At 43.0% G+C, this 21,290-nt stretch overlaps 1 protein-coding gene across 1 annotated transcript in view; it reads left to right on the forward strand.

Annotated features, from left to right (window-relative positions):
- Positions 1-15,787, forward strand: part of LOC119424139 (somatostatin receptor type 2) — a 97,629-nt gene extending 81,842 nt beyond the window's left edge. Inside the window, exons 3-4 of the mRNA XM_037691606.1 lie at positions 2,822-3,147; positions 14,796-15,787. Coding sequence (XP_037547534.1) covers positions 2,822-3,147; positions 14,796-15,227 — 758 coding nt within the window. The 3' untranslated portion in view covers positions 15,228-15,787. The remainder of the gene's footprint in view (positions 1-2,821; positions 3,148-14,795) is intronic.
- Positions 15,788-21,290: the final 5,503 nt, after the last annotated feature.

Raw genomic sequence — 21,290 nt, forward strand, 5'->3', positions numbered from 1 at the left:
AAAACATTGAACATCAGCACAAACATGAACATGAGTCTGTGAGCAGATGTGCACGCATGAACACATCAACATTGAAACAGATCAGCAGCAACATGAAACAGATCAGCAGCAACATGATGTGGTTTTTCACAGTGATTATTCTAGTTAGAGATTCATGAGTCTAACAGCCTCAGGGTAGAAGCTGTTCCTCAGTCTAGTGGTTCTACACTTAATGCTCCTTAACCTCCTTCCTGAGGGGAGTGGGGCAAAAAGTGTGTGTGCTGAGTGAGTGGGGTCCTTCATGATGCAGGTGGCCCTCTTCCTGCATCTGGAGGTGTGGATGTCTGTGATGGTGGGAAGACTGATTCCGACAGATTTCTGTGCAGCCTATGTATATATACACACACATATATGTGTATATATATCAATTATGTTTACCCACTTCTTCCTTTTCGCGTCACGGGGGTCACTGGTGCCTTTATCCAGTAGTCACTGTGCGAGAGGTGGGGAACACCCTGGACAGTCCATCAGTCTTTTATCCCCCACATTAAAAATGTTACTAGAACTGCCTTCTTCCACCTGCGTAAATTACTAAAATTAGAAACATCTTATCTAAAAATGATGCAGACAAACTGTTCACGCATTTGTCACGTCTACACTGGACTATTGCAGTGGTTTATTATCTGGGTGTCCAAATATGTCTTTAAAACATCTTCATTTGACCCAAAAATGCTGTTGCCAGAGTCTTAACTGGAGTTATTAGGAAAGATCATATCTCTCCAGTTTCTCTCCACTGGCTCCCTGTCAAATCCAAAACGGAATTCAAAATCTTACTTCTAACCTACAAAGTGCTCAACAACCTAGCTCCATCTGATATTAGAGATCTTTTTGATCCATATTTTCCTAACAGAGCACTTCCTTCTCTGACTGAAGGTTTACTTGTGGTTCCTAGAGTTTCCAAAAGTAGAATGGGAGGAAGATCTTTCAGTCGTCAGGCTCCTCTCTTGTGGAACCAACTTCCAGTTTCTGTCCGTAAGGGTTGAAGGTTGAGGAGTGTTAAGTGCGAAGCCACTGGGCTGAGGAGCAGCTTCTACCCTGGGGCTGTCAGACTCACGAGTCCCTGGTCAGGATTATCACTGTGCAAATAATTGTGAAAAAGTCACTGTGGTGCCACGTGGTTGTTGGTTGTTGATACAGTACATTCTGCTGACTATCCATGATGCTGATCTCGTGCTGCTGATCTATTTCATGTTACTGTCTTCATTCGTCTTCATCTGCTCACACAGACTCATGTTCGTTCTGCTGTTGTTTGGCACATTGTTTTTGTACTATTAGTGCTTAGTATATTCTTAGTTTGGTGTATTTCTTAGTCATATCTTAGATCTTATTACTGTTTTTCTTTACAACTTGAATTTTTGTTTTATGTAACTGGGAACCTGTGTACATAGTTTTATTCCACCTCATACCACATGTGATGTGAATGACGATAAAGAACCTTGACCTCGTGAGGCTGACACATTGTCCAGTTTTAAGACTGGGCTTAAGACTTTCCTTTTTGATAAATCCTATAGTTAGTGTTGGTTTGTTATGCTGCGTTAAGCTTAGACTACTAGAGGACAAATTGGCCTCATTTCCTTAAATGAATTGATAAAATTGAATAATTTTCATTTGATATTTCTATCTTAACATGTGATTCTCAATCTGCCATTGTGTATCTGTTCCTCTCAAACCCAGCTGGTTGAGGCAGATGGACACTTGTCCTGAGGATGGTTCTGCTAAAGGTTTCTTCCTCATAAGGGAGTTTTTCCACTGTCGCCTTCACGTTTGCTCCAGATGAGAGTTCTGTGATGGAGTTAAATTCAAAGCAGTCTGCTCCTCAGATAAATAATGTTAAATTATTATTTTTATACATGAATGTTTCTGTTCAGTGCCCTGAGATGAATTCTATTGTAACTTAGCGCCAAATAAATAAACTGAATTGAATTAAATTGAATCACAGGGACACATAGAGCCAAATGAGACAAACAACCGTTCACTCTCTCTCTCTCTCTCTCTCTCTCTCTCTCTCTCTCTCTCTCTCTCACCTAGGGACAAGACAAGTTAGAGTTACCAATCAGTCTAACATGCATGTTTTTGGTCTGTGGGAGAAAGGGCGTCCGACAGGTGCAAACATGCAGCAAACACATGTATGATGCAAACACGCAAACACAAAAAATTTTTTTGTTTTTGCGTGTTTTTGAGTTTGCATCATACATGTGTTTTGTCTGTATGTATGTGTGTGTCTATATATGTATATTTACTAAATTATTTCCACTGACTTTGTTTAAGGACTAAGTAAAAGCAGAATCCGTCCACACTTAAAATAAGCAGTCTATAAGTAAAACTTTCGCAGCACTGCCTTGAGTGATTTGATTGTGAAAATTTCATGTGAGATAGAATAATCAAATTTTCTTGCACAAACGATCGTGCAGTCTTTCCTGTGCTACAGAACCGTCACAGGAAGCTCTGAAGATCTTTATGTTAGCTTTTTGGGAGAATTGGAGCTGCTGTTCTCATGGCTGTTGTTTGGTAGTTTGGGGTCGTCTCATTCAGTTCAGAACCGTAAAGATGTTTGACCAGAGTTATCTCAAACCTTGTTATTCACATTAGAAAAACAGGCAATCATTTGATGTCTGTAAAAATGAAGATGTAACAGATTCAGGTGGAATGGAACAAAGACCAACTTCAGTACTTTAATAGTCTCAGTCTTTGTTGTTATCTATAAGATGGTGGTTTATTCACTCTGACATTTAATCACAACTTAAATTCTCCTTGTCTGTATTCCTCCTCCTCACTGTTTCAGACTCTCTCAATCAATTTACCAGCATCTTCTGTCTCATGGTGATGAGCATCGATCGATACCTGGCTGTAGTCCACCCCATCAGGTCCACAAAATGGCGGAAGCCCTTCATAGCCAAACTAATTAACCTGACAGTGTGGGGCGTGTCGCTGCTGGTCATCTTACCAACTATGATTTTCAGTGGACTGGACAAAGTGCCAGTGTGTGGGATAGTGTGGCCCGAGCCCCAGGACATCTACTACAAAGCTTTTATCTTCTACACCTTCTTCGTTGGATTCTTCCTTCCCCTGGCGGTGATATGTCTCTGCTACCTGCTCATTATAATCAAGGTAGGCCCGCTACCAGAATGACACTTTATACAGTTCTTATGTCCTCTAACAGCTGTTTTCATTAATAACTGAACAAACAAAGGGCACGTCTTATTTCCTTTATGTCTACACCTAATCCTCTAATTCAAAGTCACTAAAAACAAGTTCAACTCTTCCCGGCTCTTCAAAAAGACAAATTACCTTCAATTATAGCGTATTGCTATGATACAGACACAATGTCAATAATAATCTTCCATTTGCCAATCAGCAGGAAAGTTTGCACAATATAATCACATATTTAGTGTAAAACTGGTTCAACAGACTTCAGAATACAATGTTTTTAAGTCATTATTAAAGAAAATATTTTCAGGCCCTGTCCACACTATCACAGATATTTTTTTAATTGGACATTTTTTCTCCCAACTAAGTGTGGGAGGTATTTTTGGTGGAAAAACAGAGGTTTTTAAAGTTGCTTTTACTCCTTTTCTCACCTCCCTCATTCTGAACTTCTAGCCCTTAAAACTGTGTGCTAAAAAGTTTATGATTGTAAAATGTGTAATTAAAAAAAACTAAGCTACAATTGTTCATGGAAAAATCTTCAGCCAAAGATCAATTCTTTCTCTAAACTTGGCCTTTCTACTTTAACGTCTCTTTCAGTTTGGATTTTGAACTCGTGCAACAACGGTACGGTTATTTAGCATTTTGTTTAGTTCTTGTTTGTCATTTGGACAAAGATTTATTTTTTGCTGAAGATAGTAAACCTATCTGGAGTAGAAGGGGCCTCAACTGACCAAATCATAATTTAATAATTGGCCAAAGAGTTTCATTTGCATCATCCAAGGCCACAACCTAAAGTTCTTGACCAGGTATGACTTTGTTTTTTGAGGTTATTTCAAAGCAGAAACTTTATACAACTAACAAAGATTGATCATGATACGTCTGAGTACTCTGAAGTAGACTTTGCAATGAGTGGTTGTAAATACAGTTCAAGAATCTTTAATATCTCCAAAGGGCAGTTTCTTTTCACAGTCATGTAAACATCCATACTAGAAAAGCCATTAAAATAACAGAAATCATTATTGTTCGTTGAAAAGACTGACCACTACAGAGATGAATGAGTTTTTCAGTCTGTTCTACATCTGGGCAGCAGATACCTGCATCCAGATGGAAGCAACCTGAACTCACCATGGAGTGGATGATCAGGATCTGCCAGAATCAGCCTGGCCTTGTTCACTGACCTCACCTGGTGTAGGTCAGTGAGGTTCTGTAGGTCAGTGAGGTTCTGCAGGGCTATGCCAGCAGTTTTGCTGCACATCCTGACAATCCCCAAGTGTTTGTTCCTGTTTTTGATGGTCAAAAGTCCAAACCAACAGATGAAGGTAAAAGAAATTCAATAAAACATGAATAAAACATTCTCATAAAAGTAGAATCAACATTAAAACCACAAAGCTTCTGATAAAAATACAGTCTCATGTGGACCTTTTTACAAAGTGAGTTCACATGGGGGTCAAAGGTCAGTTTGTCATCAAGAACAGTTCCCAGATATTTATATTGTTGCATCACCTGCACAGCTTCATCGTTAATGACCACAGAAGTGACAACTGAAGAGTCTTTTCTAAAATCAATGACCATCTCCTTTGTCTTAGAAACATTTACCTTTAAAAAGGAAGACTCACACCGTTCAGTGAAGTCCCCGACCACAGGTCTGGTCATCACTGCTGAGAAGGGACAGGATGACAGAGTTATCAGCAAACTTTAAAATGTGACGCTGTGGGAACTGGCTGCGACAATCGTTTGTGTATAAAATAAATGAAAAGGGCGAAAGAACATAACCCAGAGGGGAACCAGTAGAGGACAAAAGGGCATCAGAGAGGACCCTGTTGACCCTCACCAGCTCAGATTGAACAGTTAAAGAGTCCACAATCCAACAAGAGGCCAGAGTCGAGACCATACAGGCATTGTCGTTTTTCTGCTAAACTGACTGAATACAATTAAAAGTGGATTAAAAGTCAAATAAAAGCAATCTTGCAAATGTTCTTGTCAAAGTCAAAGTTTATTTATTTGTCATTCACACCACATGTGGTACGTGTGGTGGAATGAAATTGTGTACACAGGGTCCCAGTTACATCCAAGAAAAGTATAAATTGTAAAGAAAAACAGCAATAAGATCTAAGGTATGAACTAAGAAAAATGTTAAAACTAATACCTTCAAGGTGTCCTAAAACCCTCTTTAAAAGAGCTTAAAACAGCAGGAATCTAATTCATTACATTGAAATACATCAAACTAGATATTTTGACAGGTTTTGTGCCATTTAAATACTTTTATCAGAGAAAACGTATACATCAAAGTTTGTATTTGTAAGCATACCCTTGATTTTAAGGAAGCCCCTAAAAATATTGTTTAAAAAAAATAAATGAAATAGCTCCAAATCTTTTGCCTTTTCCTGCATCAAGTAAAAGATCAAAAAGCTTCAATGTGAATTAGTTTTGGACACAGATCGCATTCCCCCTAAATGTTTTGGCTAGATGGTTGTATGGTGCATGTTTTTGTACCGAACCATCACGGTACAGATGTACTGAACACAGGTTCGAAGTACTTCAGGTGATCGCCTCCCACATTTTGAAATAAACCCACTTTTTAAATAACTTTTTGCCAAATACCATGTCAGAAAAGAGTAGAGGTATACCTTTACTAGTGCCTTTAATATACGCTGTGCGTGTGAACGGCACTGAGTTCAACATGTAGCTGTGTCCATCTGCAGCTTGAACGCTGCGTGTTTCTGTCAGGCTGTCAGAGTTTTCTCTGACATTTATTTTATCAATCAGTAGAATGAAACAAGCAGCAGCTTATGTTCAAAATACCCTCAGAGGTCAGAGATTTGAGGCTTAGTTGAGGTTCCTGGAACACTTGAGAACTGGCCTGAGACTCATAAATTAAAAACAACGAGGCTGCAGAGCGATCGGCTCAGTGATCACGACCTCTGTGGACAAACTCACACAAACTCCAGTGTTTATGCTGAGGAGCCATCCTGCTGCACCCTGAGCCCACAGACAGGACATGTGGACGCTGCAAGCTGCTTGGAGCTTTTTAAAATACTACTTTTGAAGAGGAAAAAACTTTTAATTTGGCTGTTTGTCAAATATTTGTTTGACACGTCTTGAAGAACGTACAGTCCAGTTTGGATCAATAGAGCCGTAGTGTCAACTCTAGAAAGTTTGTAAAGAAACTTTGGTGGGGATTGCTATGTGGCGGCCATTTTAACATTTTGATTTGACAGTTCGTGCTCAGCTACCACCATACCAGGTGGCAAAAATTCAATGAGCTATATATTTTTTTTCTTTTAAACTATGGCGACCATCTTGGATTTTTGATGTGGATTCAGTATGTGATGGGGGACGCTCGCAGCTATAACCTCACCAAATTTCAGCTCTGTATGTGCAACAATAGCTGTTAAAACCATTACATTTAGTTTTTGTGGTCATCTTGGATTTTTAAATTTGAATTCAGTATTTATTGGGCATTGCTTTCATCTAGCACCACACCAAATTTCAGCTTAATATCTCTGAAAACAGCTGATTGATAGTATTTTTACTTTTTAGCTCAGGCAGCCATCTTGGATTTTGGATCTGGAACCAAAATGGCTCCAAAAGTTAATTGGTGTTTTGTTCAGAGACCTCTCCACTCTATGTCATGTGACCTCACTGTGTCACTTAGAGGCAATAAAAGAGTTCTGTCAGTGTTTTTCAATGGGAAAATGGCATCTATAAACAAATTACGTTGCCGTGGTAACTCGAAACACCAATAAAAGTAAAAGCACACATCACGGTGCTGAGCCGGTCATATTGATATAACATTTATGAGCATACACGTAGCAGTTTGGGCCACATTAAAGTTGATAAGACCCTTTTCAGGTAGCTGCCTTTCCAAACCTTGATCATTCTGATGTACCAAACTTTGATTTAGCCAAATCATTAAAATTGAACCAGTTCAGAAAGGTACAACACTGACCAGTTTAATTAGAATAATTCAACTCAGTACTTTAGTTGGACCAAAACTGTGTTTCTTGTTTTCTTTGTCCAATACTAAATTATGATTTTCAACCTTCAAAAGCTAAAACAAACCATGTTGCCCTAACTGCTGTGGAGCCTGATGTTGTCTGCTCAATAAATTGATTCTCTTTTGTTGCTACTGGAACAAGTCGACCATCCAGCTGATAGGGCCACTCAAGCTCTAAGTGTTCAGTAAATCTATTAGAAGTAATTACATTTTCAAAAGAATATCTCTCACTGGAAAAAAAAAGGTTGTAAGCTCAATCATCCTGGTAGATAACAACAAAAAAAGGTTAAATCGTGTCATCTGGACCAGTTTTGTTTAAATGAGAAACGTTTCGTCCCCCATCCAGAGGACTTTCTCAGTCTACGGCCTTCCAACCAGATCTGTCTCATAAGTAGCCTTCACTGCTGTGTTTCAAGCCAGTTGGAATCTCAGAAGTAGACTTTTAACACGTGCAAAACAATCAATCATCAAGTACAACAAATCAAATGTTTTAGGCCAGATCTGGCCTAAAACATTTGTAATTACCTGTAACAAATATAATTACATCTAATAGATAAATAACACTTTGGCCATGAATGCCTCAAACAAGTCGGCGGGGAGAAGGCAGACTTGAGAAACCATCTGAGCACCATCAAACTGGTTGACCCTCTATGTGAAGCTGCTTTTAAGACTAAGTTTGTTGTGGCTCCTCGGACTAATGAAGTCTTTTGGCTGAAAGACGTTGGTTACGTACTGTAACCCCAGATTCTATGAGTATAGGCACAGCGCTTTAAGGCTATCGCAAGTGGGTTTGTCCCTTAGCGCAGAGCGGAGCACTGAAAACTTTAGTCCATGCCCACCTGCTGTGTGGGCCTCACCCCTGGTCCATATAAATTACGGTGAGACCAAGTAATCGGCTCCCAAATAGCTTTTTTCTTCAGCCATTTAGGAACCAGCGAGGCCCAGAGCTTAAAGGGCTGCGCCTATACTCATAGAATCTGGGGTTACAATATGTAACCAACATTCTATTTCGTACAGGCTTCGCCGTTTAATGCTATAGCTAGTGGGTTAAAGGTGAAGCAGGATGTAGTTTATGCCTCACTGGGTCCACTCAGACACAACATGAAGGTGCTTGCACAAAAAAATGTCATCACTCAGCCTTCTGTGTGCGTAATTACGTGCTGCGTATTTGTGTGCTCCATGTGCAGGAGCGCACCGGAGAAAAGATCTCTGGTGAGGAAAAAAAAGGCTGAGATAACAGACCTGCTGCTGTGAATAGGAACAATGGAGGTTATGAATTGTAACAGTGTAACGATGAACAGAGCAGACCAACAGCTCCTCAGGATGAACCGATTAATAACGATAAAATCAGTAGCCATGAACTTGTGACTGATAATAAATATCTCACACTGCGACTGCATGCAGGCAGGTGTGAGCTCAAAAGTGAGGCTCCATGAAACAAATAATCATTCTGTCAGAACCCTGAGAACAGAATGGGTCATGGAGAATGTAGAAACATCACATAGATAAAAACAAATAATTGAACATGGCGATGACAGGCAGCCGCCATACAAATATCCTCCACGGTCATCCCTCCATGCAGAGCCATGGAGGGATGAAAACACTCTGGTGGAATGCGCTGAGATTCCTGGAGGATCCAGTCCAGATGAACTGTAAACTTCAGAAATAGCCTCACAAAACCAATGTGAGAGGCACTGGGTGGAAAGAGGACGTCCTGAAGAGCTGTCCCAGTAATGCACGAATATATGCTGAAAGCGGTGCAGTGCGGCCGTGTGCGCCATGTAACATGAAAATGTGTGCATGGGACAGAAGGAGGTGAGATGTTGCTTCCTCAGAATTATGAGAAAGATTATAAAAACCCATCCAAGGTTATCACTCTCGATCTGAATGAGCTTGTGATGCTTTTCAGAGCAGGGTTAAAACGCAGTACAGCTGAACTGCCGTCAGCTTGAATTCTGAGACATGAGGGAATAACAGAGAGAGCAAACAAACACTCACTCTCTTTGCCGACGTCAGCGCTAACAGCAGGGCTGTTTTAAATGACAGAAATTTAAGTAAATCCTGATCTAAAGGCTCAGAAGGAGCTTTGATCAGAGCATGCTGGACCATCATTAGGTCTCAATGTGGAGCTAGTGGACGTGACACCGGTCTATGTCTCCGTACACCTTTCAGGAAACGCTTCATCAACGGGTGATTAAGAACTGTTGTGTTACTGAAGCCTTCGTGACAGGAAGAAATAGCTGCAGCATAAGTCTTAAATGGGCTGGACGCTAGATTTCTGTCCATCAGCTGCTGCAGAAAGGACAGCATGCCACCTAGTGGACATGAGATGTCTTCTAGACCTTTCTCTATGCACCAGCGCTGAAAAGCTGTCCACTTTGATATAAGCACATAAACAAGCATTTTTGGCCACGGGCTATGAGCAAAGGCGTCCACTCCTAACGGTGGGTCATCTTGTGGGCTCAGTGAGAACCATAAATGGCACTGGGTGTTCTCCCGTGTGGCGGACAGATCCATTGCTGCTCACCCGAACCTGCTCCAAATCCAAGAGATCAGCTCGGAATGGAGGCTCCAGTCTCTGTGGCGGGGACCGCCCCTCGACATGATATCTGCTCCCCTGTTCAGGATGCTGGGAATGTACACTGCTCTGATGGAGAGCAGGTTTTTGTGTGCCCAACACAACAGCTGTTTCACGATGCATAACAGTTAGGCTGAGCGCACACCTCCCTAACGGTTTATGTAAGCTGCTGTCACTTTGTTGTCTGTGTGGATCAGAACATGCTGATCCCGCAGCAGGGGGGCAACATGCTGAGTCACGTTTCAGTCCGTGAAAACATTCTAGCACATTTATGTGAAGCGACATGTGGTCCAGCCACTGTGCTCCCACTGCCTGGGACAGACACATTCCTCCCAGCTTGACAGGAACGCGTCTGTGAAAACTAAGACATGTGATGTAGGCCTGCTGATGGGAACTCCCTCTGACAGAATGAGGGGGTTTCCCCAGTGATTCAGATCGGTTCTCACGGAGTGGGGCACAAAGATAATCCGCCTCTTCTGGCGCACAGGATCTATGCGCAGGTGGGCGAACCATCTCTGAAGGCATCTCATGTGAAGTAGGCCCAGCGGAACCACGATGTGGGCCACTGACATCGTCCCAGGCATTGCATGACAGGCAGACTATCACTATGCTACAGGGTTTGACACGGTGGAGCTGAGCTGATAGAGCTTCGGCTCTCGGCTGTGATAAATGGGCTCTCATTGTAGTTGAGTTTAGCTCCACTTCCAGATAAACAATCATCTGGGACAGACAAACTGAACGTTTTCCCAGTTTATAGAAAAACCCAGGTTTAGCAGGTGTAACACTAGCGTTTTGGTCTGTGCGACTGCTTTCTAACTGGACCGAGCTAATAAGAGCAGATCGTCCAGATAAATAGAATTCTCATTCCTGCCATGTGTAACGGCTGCAGAGCCGTCTCCATGCATTTCGAAAACGTGCGTGGGGTGTTTCAGAATGATGGAAATGTGAAAATATGCGCTCTTCAGATCTATGGAGGTGAAAACCAGTCGTTCTGGTGAATTTCTCCAGCAGAGGTTTGTCAGCATGTGGAATTGTCTCCCCATGATCGAATTGCTGAACATGAACAGGTCGAGAATGGGTCTCATCCCTCCCATTTTTTATCAGAACCAGGAAGTAGTGGGAGGAAAAAAAGCCCATATTTTCCTCTCCATTGGGAACTCTGGAAATCACGTTTTTCATCAGAAATTCCTGAACTTCTGACTGGAGAGACGAGCTCTGTTCTGGAGAAGACAGAACCATCTCTATAACCCTCTCAATGGTGGGGATTGAGCTGCGAACTGCAGCGTGTGACCCCTGCTGATCAGACGGTCCATCCATCTGTCCAGGGAACACACTCGCTGCCACTCTGAGTAATGCTCGGAGAGTGGGCACGCATATGTGTTGTGTCATGTTTCTCATGAACATCAACAAGACTAAAAAGCCTTACTGCCATCACTCACTCCGGAGATTCTCTGGGAGGAACCCAAGGGGGGCTCAGACAGAAAAAAGGCCGTATGTGTGCCTCTGTGCTGAGCCCAGGCTGCGGTCTCACATTAGAGCTGAGGTGAGCCGGCGCGCACTGAGAGGAGGCATGAGCGCTTTCTGAGTGAGACGCCGTTTCGGTGGAGGCTGCAGCTGTCGTGGAGAAACACGTTTACTCCTGTCACTGTGAGTGGGCAGAAAACAGCAGAAATTAAAAATGGGCTCTGGCTGAAAAATGAGGGATTTTACCAGACTTGGTCTGCTGAAAAAAACATAATTTTAGCTGACGTGGCAGACGAGTGTTTTGTGATATTTACTGAACTGTAGTGCCATTTAAAATGCTCCAAAAAAGTTCAATCTGGTCCTCTGGACATTCAAAAAAGCAAAAAACAAAACAAAGCAAAAAAATCTAGAAACGTTTCGTCTCTCATCCAAGAGACTTCCTCAGTCTGAGGTGCTGTTTTCAGCTCAGTCTCCTAAATAGCACCTTCTCAGAGTGGATCAACCAGTTTGCTGCTGACAACCAAAACCAGCTGATCACATGCTCAAGAAGGACCATCAGCCTAACAATGGGTCATTAGCACACTGATGGTTGTTTACTACTCACAGAGGGCTGAGTGATACTAGCAATCACAACATTGTAAGAGGGGGACAGTTGAACCCGGAGGCCTCCACCCCTGTTTAATGATGGACAATTTATTTTCACAAAGATGGCCTCCTTTACTCCTCTCTCAAACCATCGTTCCTCTCTGTCCAGGATGTGCACATCTTCATCCTTGAAAGAGTGACCGCTGGCCTGGAGATGAGTGTAGACCGCAGAATCCTGGCCTGATGATGTTGATCTTCTGTGCTGGGCCATCCTTTTGGCCAGTGGCTGTTTAGTTTCCCCGATGTAAGACTGATCACAGCCCTCCTGACACTGAACAGCATACACAACATTACTCTGTTTGTGCCGGGGGACTGGATCTTTGGGATGAACCAGTCTTTGCCGTAATGTATTTTGGGGTTTAAAAGCCACTGGGACGTTATGTTTAGAAATTAAACGTCTCAGTTTTCCTCAAGGATCTGTTACCTGGTGGAGGGGGCCGGCGGAGGAGCAGAGTATGAAGTTGCTGCCGCAGCTGTGGGGCACCCGCCTCTGCTGCTGTTGCTGGCCAAGGCGGTCTCTCCAGCGGCCGGAGGGGTGGGAGGAGGACTGTGACGTCACCAGATGGTGTACAGTCTCTGAGGCCTCCTCGGCCCTCTGCGATTTCTCAAGGATTGTCCTAAAGTTGGCCCCGAACAGCACCTCTGGGGTGATGAGGCCCTCCAGCAGGTCTTTCTGCAGCCTCTCGGACAAGGATAGCGAGAGGCGGAGCCAGGTGGTCCTCTGGATCATGGTCATCCGAGTGGCGATGCGGGACAGGTAGACCGCAGAGGTGGTGCATATGTTTAAGATGATGTCAGCAACTTTACAGAGAGAGCTATTTGTCTCCTTCAGCAAGTCTGCTTCCTCCGGCCTCTTTGAGATGCTGTAGGCCAGCAGACCGATGTTGTTATTCGCCGCGACCGCCTGGGATGTGCACTGGTGAGCTCGGCTGGAGAGCTTTGTCACCCTCTGGTCATGCTTTCCTGGAGGGATAGGTTGCCAGTCCATCCTGGAAGCTTTTGCCCCAAGTGCCTCCGCCAGGCTTGGCTCCAGGGGGGAGAACCAAGGGAATAAAACACTGATCTGTAAAAACCCTCCACTCAGGAGATCGGGGTGAAGGTGGAGATGGATGTCTTCAGCTTGCCGGGCCCAGCTGCAGCCTCGTTCCAATGTGATGTCACAGCTGGACAGCAAGGCCAGATGGTATCAGGGCGACGAGCTGGGGTGGAGCCAAACCTTCCCACCAGATCATCCGATCAGGGCGGAGGGAGGCGAGGGACGGAAAGTCCCTTGTGTTAGCAGCCTCCTGGATTATGCCGGCCAACGGCTGGGAGCGGTGTGGTCACCAACGTGGGAAGACCCGAGGTAGCTGAGCATCTGCTCGACCACTCTTCTTCCGTCACTACGCTCTCCAGGAGGGTAGGGGCAGCGAGGTTGTTTCCAGCATTGCCTTTCTCGGAGGAGTCATCTAATTCACTGCGTGACTCTGCATCAAAGAAAAGTGGTGGCATCATCCCGCGCATAGTGTCCCGCCACGGAAAAAAACACTCAGTGGAGCTGCTGCCCGCATCGTCTTTTTCGAAAGAATCATCCGATTCACTGTGAGGGAAAAAACGTTAGAAAAGGCGATGGTGTCGTCCAGCGAGTAGCGGCCCGCCACGGACAAACACTCAGCGGAGCTGCTGCCAACAATGCCTTTTTCGAGGGATTCATCCGATTCACCGTGAGGAAAACAAGTTAGAAAAGGCGATGGTGTCGTCCAGCGAGTAGTGGCCCGCCACGGACAAACACTCCTCGGCGCTTACCTTGAACAAGGCTGCTTGTCTCTGCTTCTCCTCGGGGAAGAATAGCTCACTGGGACGGCAGGAGGTTGGCGTGGCAAAGATCCAGGCATCCTTAGCAAAGGTTGTGCTGGTCAAAGCTGGACAGCTTTTCCTTCTTCGTTCTTCTGACATTGCTAGCTAGCTGGCTGAAGAAAAATGGGAGCCGATTACCCGGTCTCACCGTAATTTATATGGACCGGGGGTGAGGCCCACACAGCAGGTGGGCGTGAACTAAAGTTTTCAGTGCTGCGCGTGAAAGGATAAACCCACTAGCGATAGCCTTAAAGGGTGAAGCCTATATGAAATAGAACAAAACGTTTTAACAAAAAGAAACAGTCCAGAGGAACTGACTTAACTTTGTTGGATTTTTCTACCTGGATTATTGAGCATGAATCTGGACAAGAAGAAGATAGTATTCTTTGAGAAGATGTTGATTTTTAAAAGCCATTTGATAAATACTTATGTTTCACAAAAAGGTTAAATCATTTCATCTGGACAAGTTTCTTTAAGGGAGAAGCGTTTCGTCTTTCATCCAAAAGACTGTCATTCTGAGGCCTGCCAACCAGATCCGTCCCATAAATAGCAACTCCTTGATGTGCCTCAAGGCAACCTGTTGAATTCCAAGAAACCGGCTTCTAACACTTGTAAAAAAAAAGGAACCATCTGTTCAAAACAATCAATAATCATAATCAAATGTTTTAGGCCAGATGGCCAATTTGCTACTCACAGAAACAGCATGAGGAAAACCAAGGCCAAAATGGTTCAGAAAAAAAACTTTTTGGTTCAGTTTCTTGACTGCTGCCAAGCAGTTTTCTTTGAGGCCTCTTGCAAGCTGTATTCACGTCATTACTGTTTTTCAGTAAATTACACGAGGGATGCACTCTTCTGTCTGTCCAGTGAAGACGAGGCTGTAGCCAACATCCATGTAACTGTGCGTTAACATGTCACACGTTTTATACAGTTTTCTTCTCGTCCTTTGATTGATTAGTGAACTGTCTATGTAGTCTTTCTCTTATTTCAAAAATTTTAAAACTCTTGCAGTCCGAATTTATTTACACTTTGTTCAGCTTATCTGTGTATTTAAATTTAAAAAAATAATTATCCCCTTTCCATTCTCTGCAGGTGAAATCTTCTGGAATGCGTGTTTGTTCCTCGAAGCGCAAACGTTCGGAGCGTAAGGTGACCCGCATGGTGTCCATTGTGGTGGCGGTATTCGTTCTGTGCTGGCTGCCCTTCTACATCTTCAACGTCACCTCCGTCACCAGCTCCATAAAGCCCACCTCCGTCGTGAAGAGCACCTTCGACTTTGTGGTGGTGCTCGGCTACGCCAACAGCTGCGCCAACCCCATCCTGTATGCCTTCCTGTCGAACAACTTCAAGAAGAGCTTTCAGAACGTCCTGTGCTTGAAAAAGGTCACGGGCCTGGATGAGATCGAGCGCAGCGACAGCAGGGCGGACAGGAGCAGGATGGTTAACGAAGCCATGATCACCAACGCCAACCTGGAGACTCACGATGCTGCCCTGCTCAACGGCGAGCTGCAGACCAGCATTTGAGGGTGAAGCAGGGACATTCACGGGATAAAGATAAACTAAACTACAAGGCACTGCTTAAGCAAGTGCTCAGAAATGCAGTGGTAGATCGATGACGTAATGGGTGCTCGTGGACACAAGTAAAGTCTGAAGGAAAAACTGTTTCCTGAAGGTTTTCAGAAGTCAGGGGAAGGGCATTGACTCCAGCTAATGGGTTACTGAGTCAACCTCAACATGGTAACCCTGAATTAGAGCAAGCACATGTATATTTTACCCCTTGGCTTGTGTTGAAACCAAACATTTTTAAGGAACATCTTGTCACTGAGCGACTATTGAACCAAGAGGTTGACTCATATAGTCGACTGTTGAAGACCTGTCCAGGAGAGCGGTGAACAACACCAACCGCCATCTTTGCTCAACATGATGGATGCATTCGTAGAGAGATCCAGCACTGACTTTCCTGGACATAGAAGAACCGCAGAGGAAAACTTTATTTCCCTGTGGCCTTTCAATGGAGCAGATCTGAAACGATGACCCAAAGATGAAGTGTCACTGCATGATTAGTTTGGTTGTACTTTATCTTAAGAGCAAGGAAATGGGAACACTTCTATCTGCAGATAAACAAAAGATGCTTTTCTTTCTCCATCTGGCCTCTTGGTGGGAGAAGCTGTTGCATAAATACAAACCCAGCATCTTGGATTATTGATCGAATAGGAAATCCTCCCCACAGGCCCCCTAACCTTGCTCCTTCAGAACAGCTTGACTTTGTACATATGAAATGGATTGCTGTTAACCTTTGTGGGAACACACAATACATGTTCAATTTATGTTCAGAAGGGAGGGGATGTAAAGGCAAACTCAGCTTCTCCATTTTGTATCATTGAAACAAGCAGAGCGCAGCAAACCAGTATCTTTGTACGCTTCCCTGATTCTTACAGGAGAATCCCCACACACCCCAGACTCTGTGCTGCCGTGCAGAGTCTACATCAACTTTGTCAATGTTGTCATTTGGCAGGTTCCTGGGTTCATGACCTTTCATATTCACTTTTGATTTGGTTAAGGGAGATATCCAAACTTATAAAGCAGAACAGTGTGTCATGCATTCAAAGGGAGAGAGCCATAAATAAATTAAAAGAGACAACAAACAAGACAATGGAAGAAATAATATGCGTGAAACTAACAAAGATAATGTCTCAGTGTGTATGGGTATGCAATGTGGTGGGTGGGAGATAAAAACGGAGTTATTTGTCTCTGGGTGACTGTTACGCAACTAGCAGTGCTTTTATTATGATCATCAATAACATTTTATACTTTTCACATTACCACTAAATCTACACATTTCATTTCCGTGGTTTTCCGCAACATTAAGTTTACTGCATTTAGAATTAGAGTTATTCACACAGCTAGTTGTTTACGCTTTATAATTCAAGAAGATGACTACTAAAACACGGCATTTAGATTGGATTTGGATTTATCTAACACTCAGGTTTTAGCAGTTTACAGAATAAATACCAGCTAAAACATGCTCAACAAATAACACATAACTTACTTATAAAAAGCCAAATTAGTATAACATGAGGTACCAATTAGAGTGACAAAAACTTCAACTACCATATTTTTTGCTGTATAAGTCGTACCTTTTGCATGAGTTTGCAAGTCCTGCGGCTTATACACTGAAGTGACTAATATACGTTTTTCTCATATTTATAACTCAATTTTTGGCTGAGATCTGACAATTTCATTCATTCTGACACGGGAAATATTGAACATTAACATTTTCAGTTGCTAGAGTGCTCGAGTTATATGGCAAGTCAAGTGTCTCATTAATATGTACAAGTGGCTATTAATGAGACTCTTGGCTTGCCATACAGCCACCTTCATCTCGCTCCGGAACTCCTGGAGCAAACGTCAAATCAGCTGCATTTCGCCGCCCAGGCTAAATACAGCTGATTTGACCATTAAAATGCATTTATTAAGGAAATGCTAGGCTGAGACACACCTTTACTATAATTTAGAGCAAACAAATAATTGTTTTTAAATGTTAATCTTGTTAAATTTTTGTTAAAAATCCTCCCACGCACGCTCCAGCGGCCGCCATTTGGCAGCCAATCGATTTTTGGCACAACACCGACCCACATTTCCAGGTGGTCAGCGGTGACGCATAATAGATGCGACTTATGCGGCGAAGCGATATATTTATGTTTTTTTCCACTTTATTAGACATATTTGGACTGATGCGACATATACAACGGAAAGTACAGGAAAACATAAGCTTGTAGCAAAAACGGATGTTTTTAAGTGAGTAAAAACAACAGCAGTATGGTATTGGGTGTTTTTGTATAAAGACTATTTTGACCCTTGGTTATAAAAGAGGAAAATAAATTGATTTGAAGTAAAACGCACCAACATTCATCATCGTGTGTAGTTACATATATTTGACAGTAAAACTTCATTCTGTTTTTGTGTACTGTGTTGTCTACACATCTGTCTAGACACTCGTTACATTTTGTTCCATGGTCCCGAGGAAAAACATTAGTGAGGCAGACAGTAACTTCCTGAATTACTAACTGCATTTCTGTGATAAAAATAGGATACTGTATGTTGCTTAATTTTTAATTTATTGTTGTTTTGTTTTTGTGCATGAACTTGTTGCCATTTTTTTCTTCCCGCGGGTCGAGGTTAGGTCTCGCAAAACATAGCCTCGTCTAATAAATCAGAGAAACGGACGCCTCCCTTATCCACATCCACCCCCCCCCCCCAACCTGGAAAGGGGATAATTTAACCGCTTCACCGCACAACTAAATTAATGAACACAACACGACTGACTGACACATGAGAAAGAGAGAGAGAGAGGTTTGATGAGCACTCAAAGTTTTTTCACTTTTATTAAAAATATGTAAAAGTGAATTGAGAATATATCATGAATGTTCCAACCAGGGATCAAACCCACGGCCAACTGATCACATGACCAACGCTTCAACCATCGACCAATCACAGCCACACACATACTTACACACTCTCCACAGAACTAGTCATACAAGATCCATCCATCCATCCATTATCTTTACAGGGACACATGGACAGGTCTCAGTCCATCACAGAGACACATAGAGACAAACGAGACAAACAACCATTCACTCTCTCACTCACACCTAGAGACAATTTAGAGTTACCTATCAGTCTAACATGCATGTTTTTGGTCTGTGGGAGGAAACCGGAGTACCCGGAGAAAACCCACATAGCACGGAGAGAACATGCAAACTCCACCCAGAAAGGCCCCCGTCCGGGATTTGAACTGGAGACCTTAGAAAATGTTTCGTTTTTTTATCTGTCCTCAGTTTTCTGTTTTGGTCCCCTCTGTCTGCTCCAAATGGGCTCAGACAGAACCTCTCTACAACACAGAAGGTTCTGCTGCAGAAAGTTCTTCTGAGGTTCTTCTTCATCTTCCAGGAACACAGAAGGTTCCTGCATTTGAGCTCACGTCAGGTCAAGTGCTAATGGTCGTATGAATGAGCTAAAACCAGCTGAATGTGTCGGCAGAGCAGAAAATCTGACGCCCCAAGAGATATTCTACTGAAGCTGGCTGTTCACATCACTGACAATATGTTTTGATCTGCTTGATGAACGTGGCTCGCTGAACTTATATTTACTTGTCTTCCCAGAACTCCAGCAAGGCTCAGGCTGACCCAGTCTGAGGACCATGCAACCATTAAATCACAATAGTATTTTTTGTTTTGTTGCTTTCTTTCTCAAAAAGAATGGACTGAAATACAACCGTGCTTTGCTAATATTCAGAGGAACCGTTTCACCATTAATAAAAAGCACATATCAGATTAAAGTAGCTGAAGGAGTAACAAAGATCACTCTGACATCAGCTGTACAGGACGACAAGATACAGGAAAAAACTGTTACAGAAATCTGATTTTATGACAATTTAATCACATTAGATATCAGATCTGTTGCATAACACCCTCCAAAATGGACCTTTTGATAAAGTCAGACCTGGTTAATGGGATTAATGGTCAAACTTCAAAGTCTCTTTAGAGCAGCGATGAAACAAGTCCTATTCGCACGGGATTAGTATCACATGTAATAAATAAATTACTCCCCAACATCTACTTTTATGGCACATTCGTACGGGATAACCAAAGCCTGAGATTTAGCTGAAATTCACGGACATCTTCTGGATATGATGTTAACGTGCTGCGTATTGCGTAACATCCGCTAACATCCGACCGTTACGGGTCGATAGTCTTTTGCTGGTCTGGGACACTAAAGGTTATTTATGCACTCCAATGCAGCCTCCATTGCCAAAAGCAAATAAAAATGTGCCCATTTCTGTCCAAATCTCAGAGATGCCTATTCGCATTGGATTAGTATTATCACAGGACCTCGGAGTTCAGCAAAATATAGTAGGTAATTTGCGGGGGAATTTTTACTTTACAAATTACTGACATGGCCGATTCACACAGGATTAACAACACAGACAATCTCTGTAATTATTACAAATAGCATGTGGTCCCTAGGTAAAACTAATCCCGTGCGAATATGGTTTTAGTTGACCATTAGCTGATGTGTCAGTCGTGTTGGGCTCCATCATCCTCAGAGCTCACTCACAGAAGCAGACAAATGTTGTAAATGTTGGTTGTGAGAATCATGACACTCTCTGGGGGTGTATTTCAGTCACCGTGCATCACAGTTTCAAAGAACTCACAGTTGTGTTCAGATCGATGTGCATGTCGGAACAGTTTTTATGATTTGACCTCGTTGCTCAGAACGTGTCGTCCGGATGTTTATTTCATCATCAGAGTCGATGATCAGGCCGACCAGTTCCGGATCTGGGGGCTCATTGGTAACTTTAATCCAGGTTCGCTCAACATTTCTGCATTGGTGCATTCTGCGCCCCCCACAGTGAAGTCGTTTCAAATTCTCATCTTTTTTTGGCTTTTCGCTGCCTCAAGCCTACGGAGCACGACTCCTCTCCTGCCTCTCTCTATCTGGCGTTTCGTGGCTTCTTCCCTCCCTCTTCTGTTTGTGTGCTGCACCAACGCAGTTAGAGCTTATCCACAATCATCCTGGTGAAACGCCACACTTGTCATGGTCAAACGGTTAAATGGGCTTCGTGTACATAATGGAGAACCTTGATGTCCAGTAGATGTTGAAAGTGATTTGTGCCAAAGCCAGCACTCACGTAGCGCCAGAAAGGCTTTCGGGGCAACAAAATCATGTCTGTAGCTGCTTTCTCTGTTGTTTTATGATAAATAAATAAATAAGTAAAAACATAAAAAATAAAAAACATTAGGACTATTTAAGATGTACTTTCTGGGTACAGCTCAGCACCAAATGTAAAAAGTAATTAGTCCAGATTTCTGGAAGGTTCCTGTGACTACAGATGAGGAGACGAGGCAGAGGAACAGAAAACCTCCGCCTTCTTCTCTTAAGCTAATTTGTGAAGGGCTATAATGTGCACTCAGATGCACTGTTGAGTACAAACTGTGTGTATTTGTTGTACCTCTGCTTGTCCTTGCATGGGGGAGGCCTGCATCCCACCTGCTGTGTCTCCAACCGACAGCAGTGTCACCCACATTATGAAATTTTTCTTTTTCCTCATGAAAATATTCAGAATTGTTTTGTTTTTGTGTGTAGAGCTGTGATTTTATCATAACTCCAAGTCTTGCAACACCTACTCCAGCGCTGTAGCTTTTGAAACCACAATTAGCAACATCTGTATGAGTTTCATGTTCTGCATAATCCTGAAATGAAAATGTGTGGATGAGCTGAAAACAGCTGGTTTCTGATGGTGTACAGCTGTGGGCATGTACTTTACTGTGCTGTTATATCTATGTGCCTTGAAACTTAATGTGATCCCTTCTATGTACAACACCACGGCACTGCAGCCTGTGGACCCCACACCAACCAACCAACAAATCAAACAACCAATCAACCAACCAACCAGCCAATCAATCAACCAACCAACAAATCAGACAACCAACCAACCAACCAACCAACCAACAAATCAGACAACCAATCAACCAACCAACCAATCAACCAGCCATTCAACCAATCAACAAATCAAACAACCAGCAA

The sequence above is a fragment of the Nematolebias whitei genome, chromosome 17 (genome assembly GCF_014905685.2).
Source record: "Nematolebias whitei isolate Nwh7 chromosome 17, NemWhi1, whole genome shotgun sequence".
In the NCBI taxonomy this organism is placed as follows: Eukaryota; Metazoa; Chordata; class Actinopteri; order Cyprinodontiformes; family Rivulidae; genus Nematolebias; species Nematolebias whitei.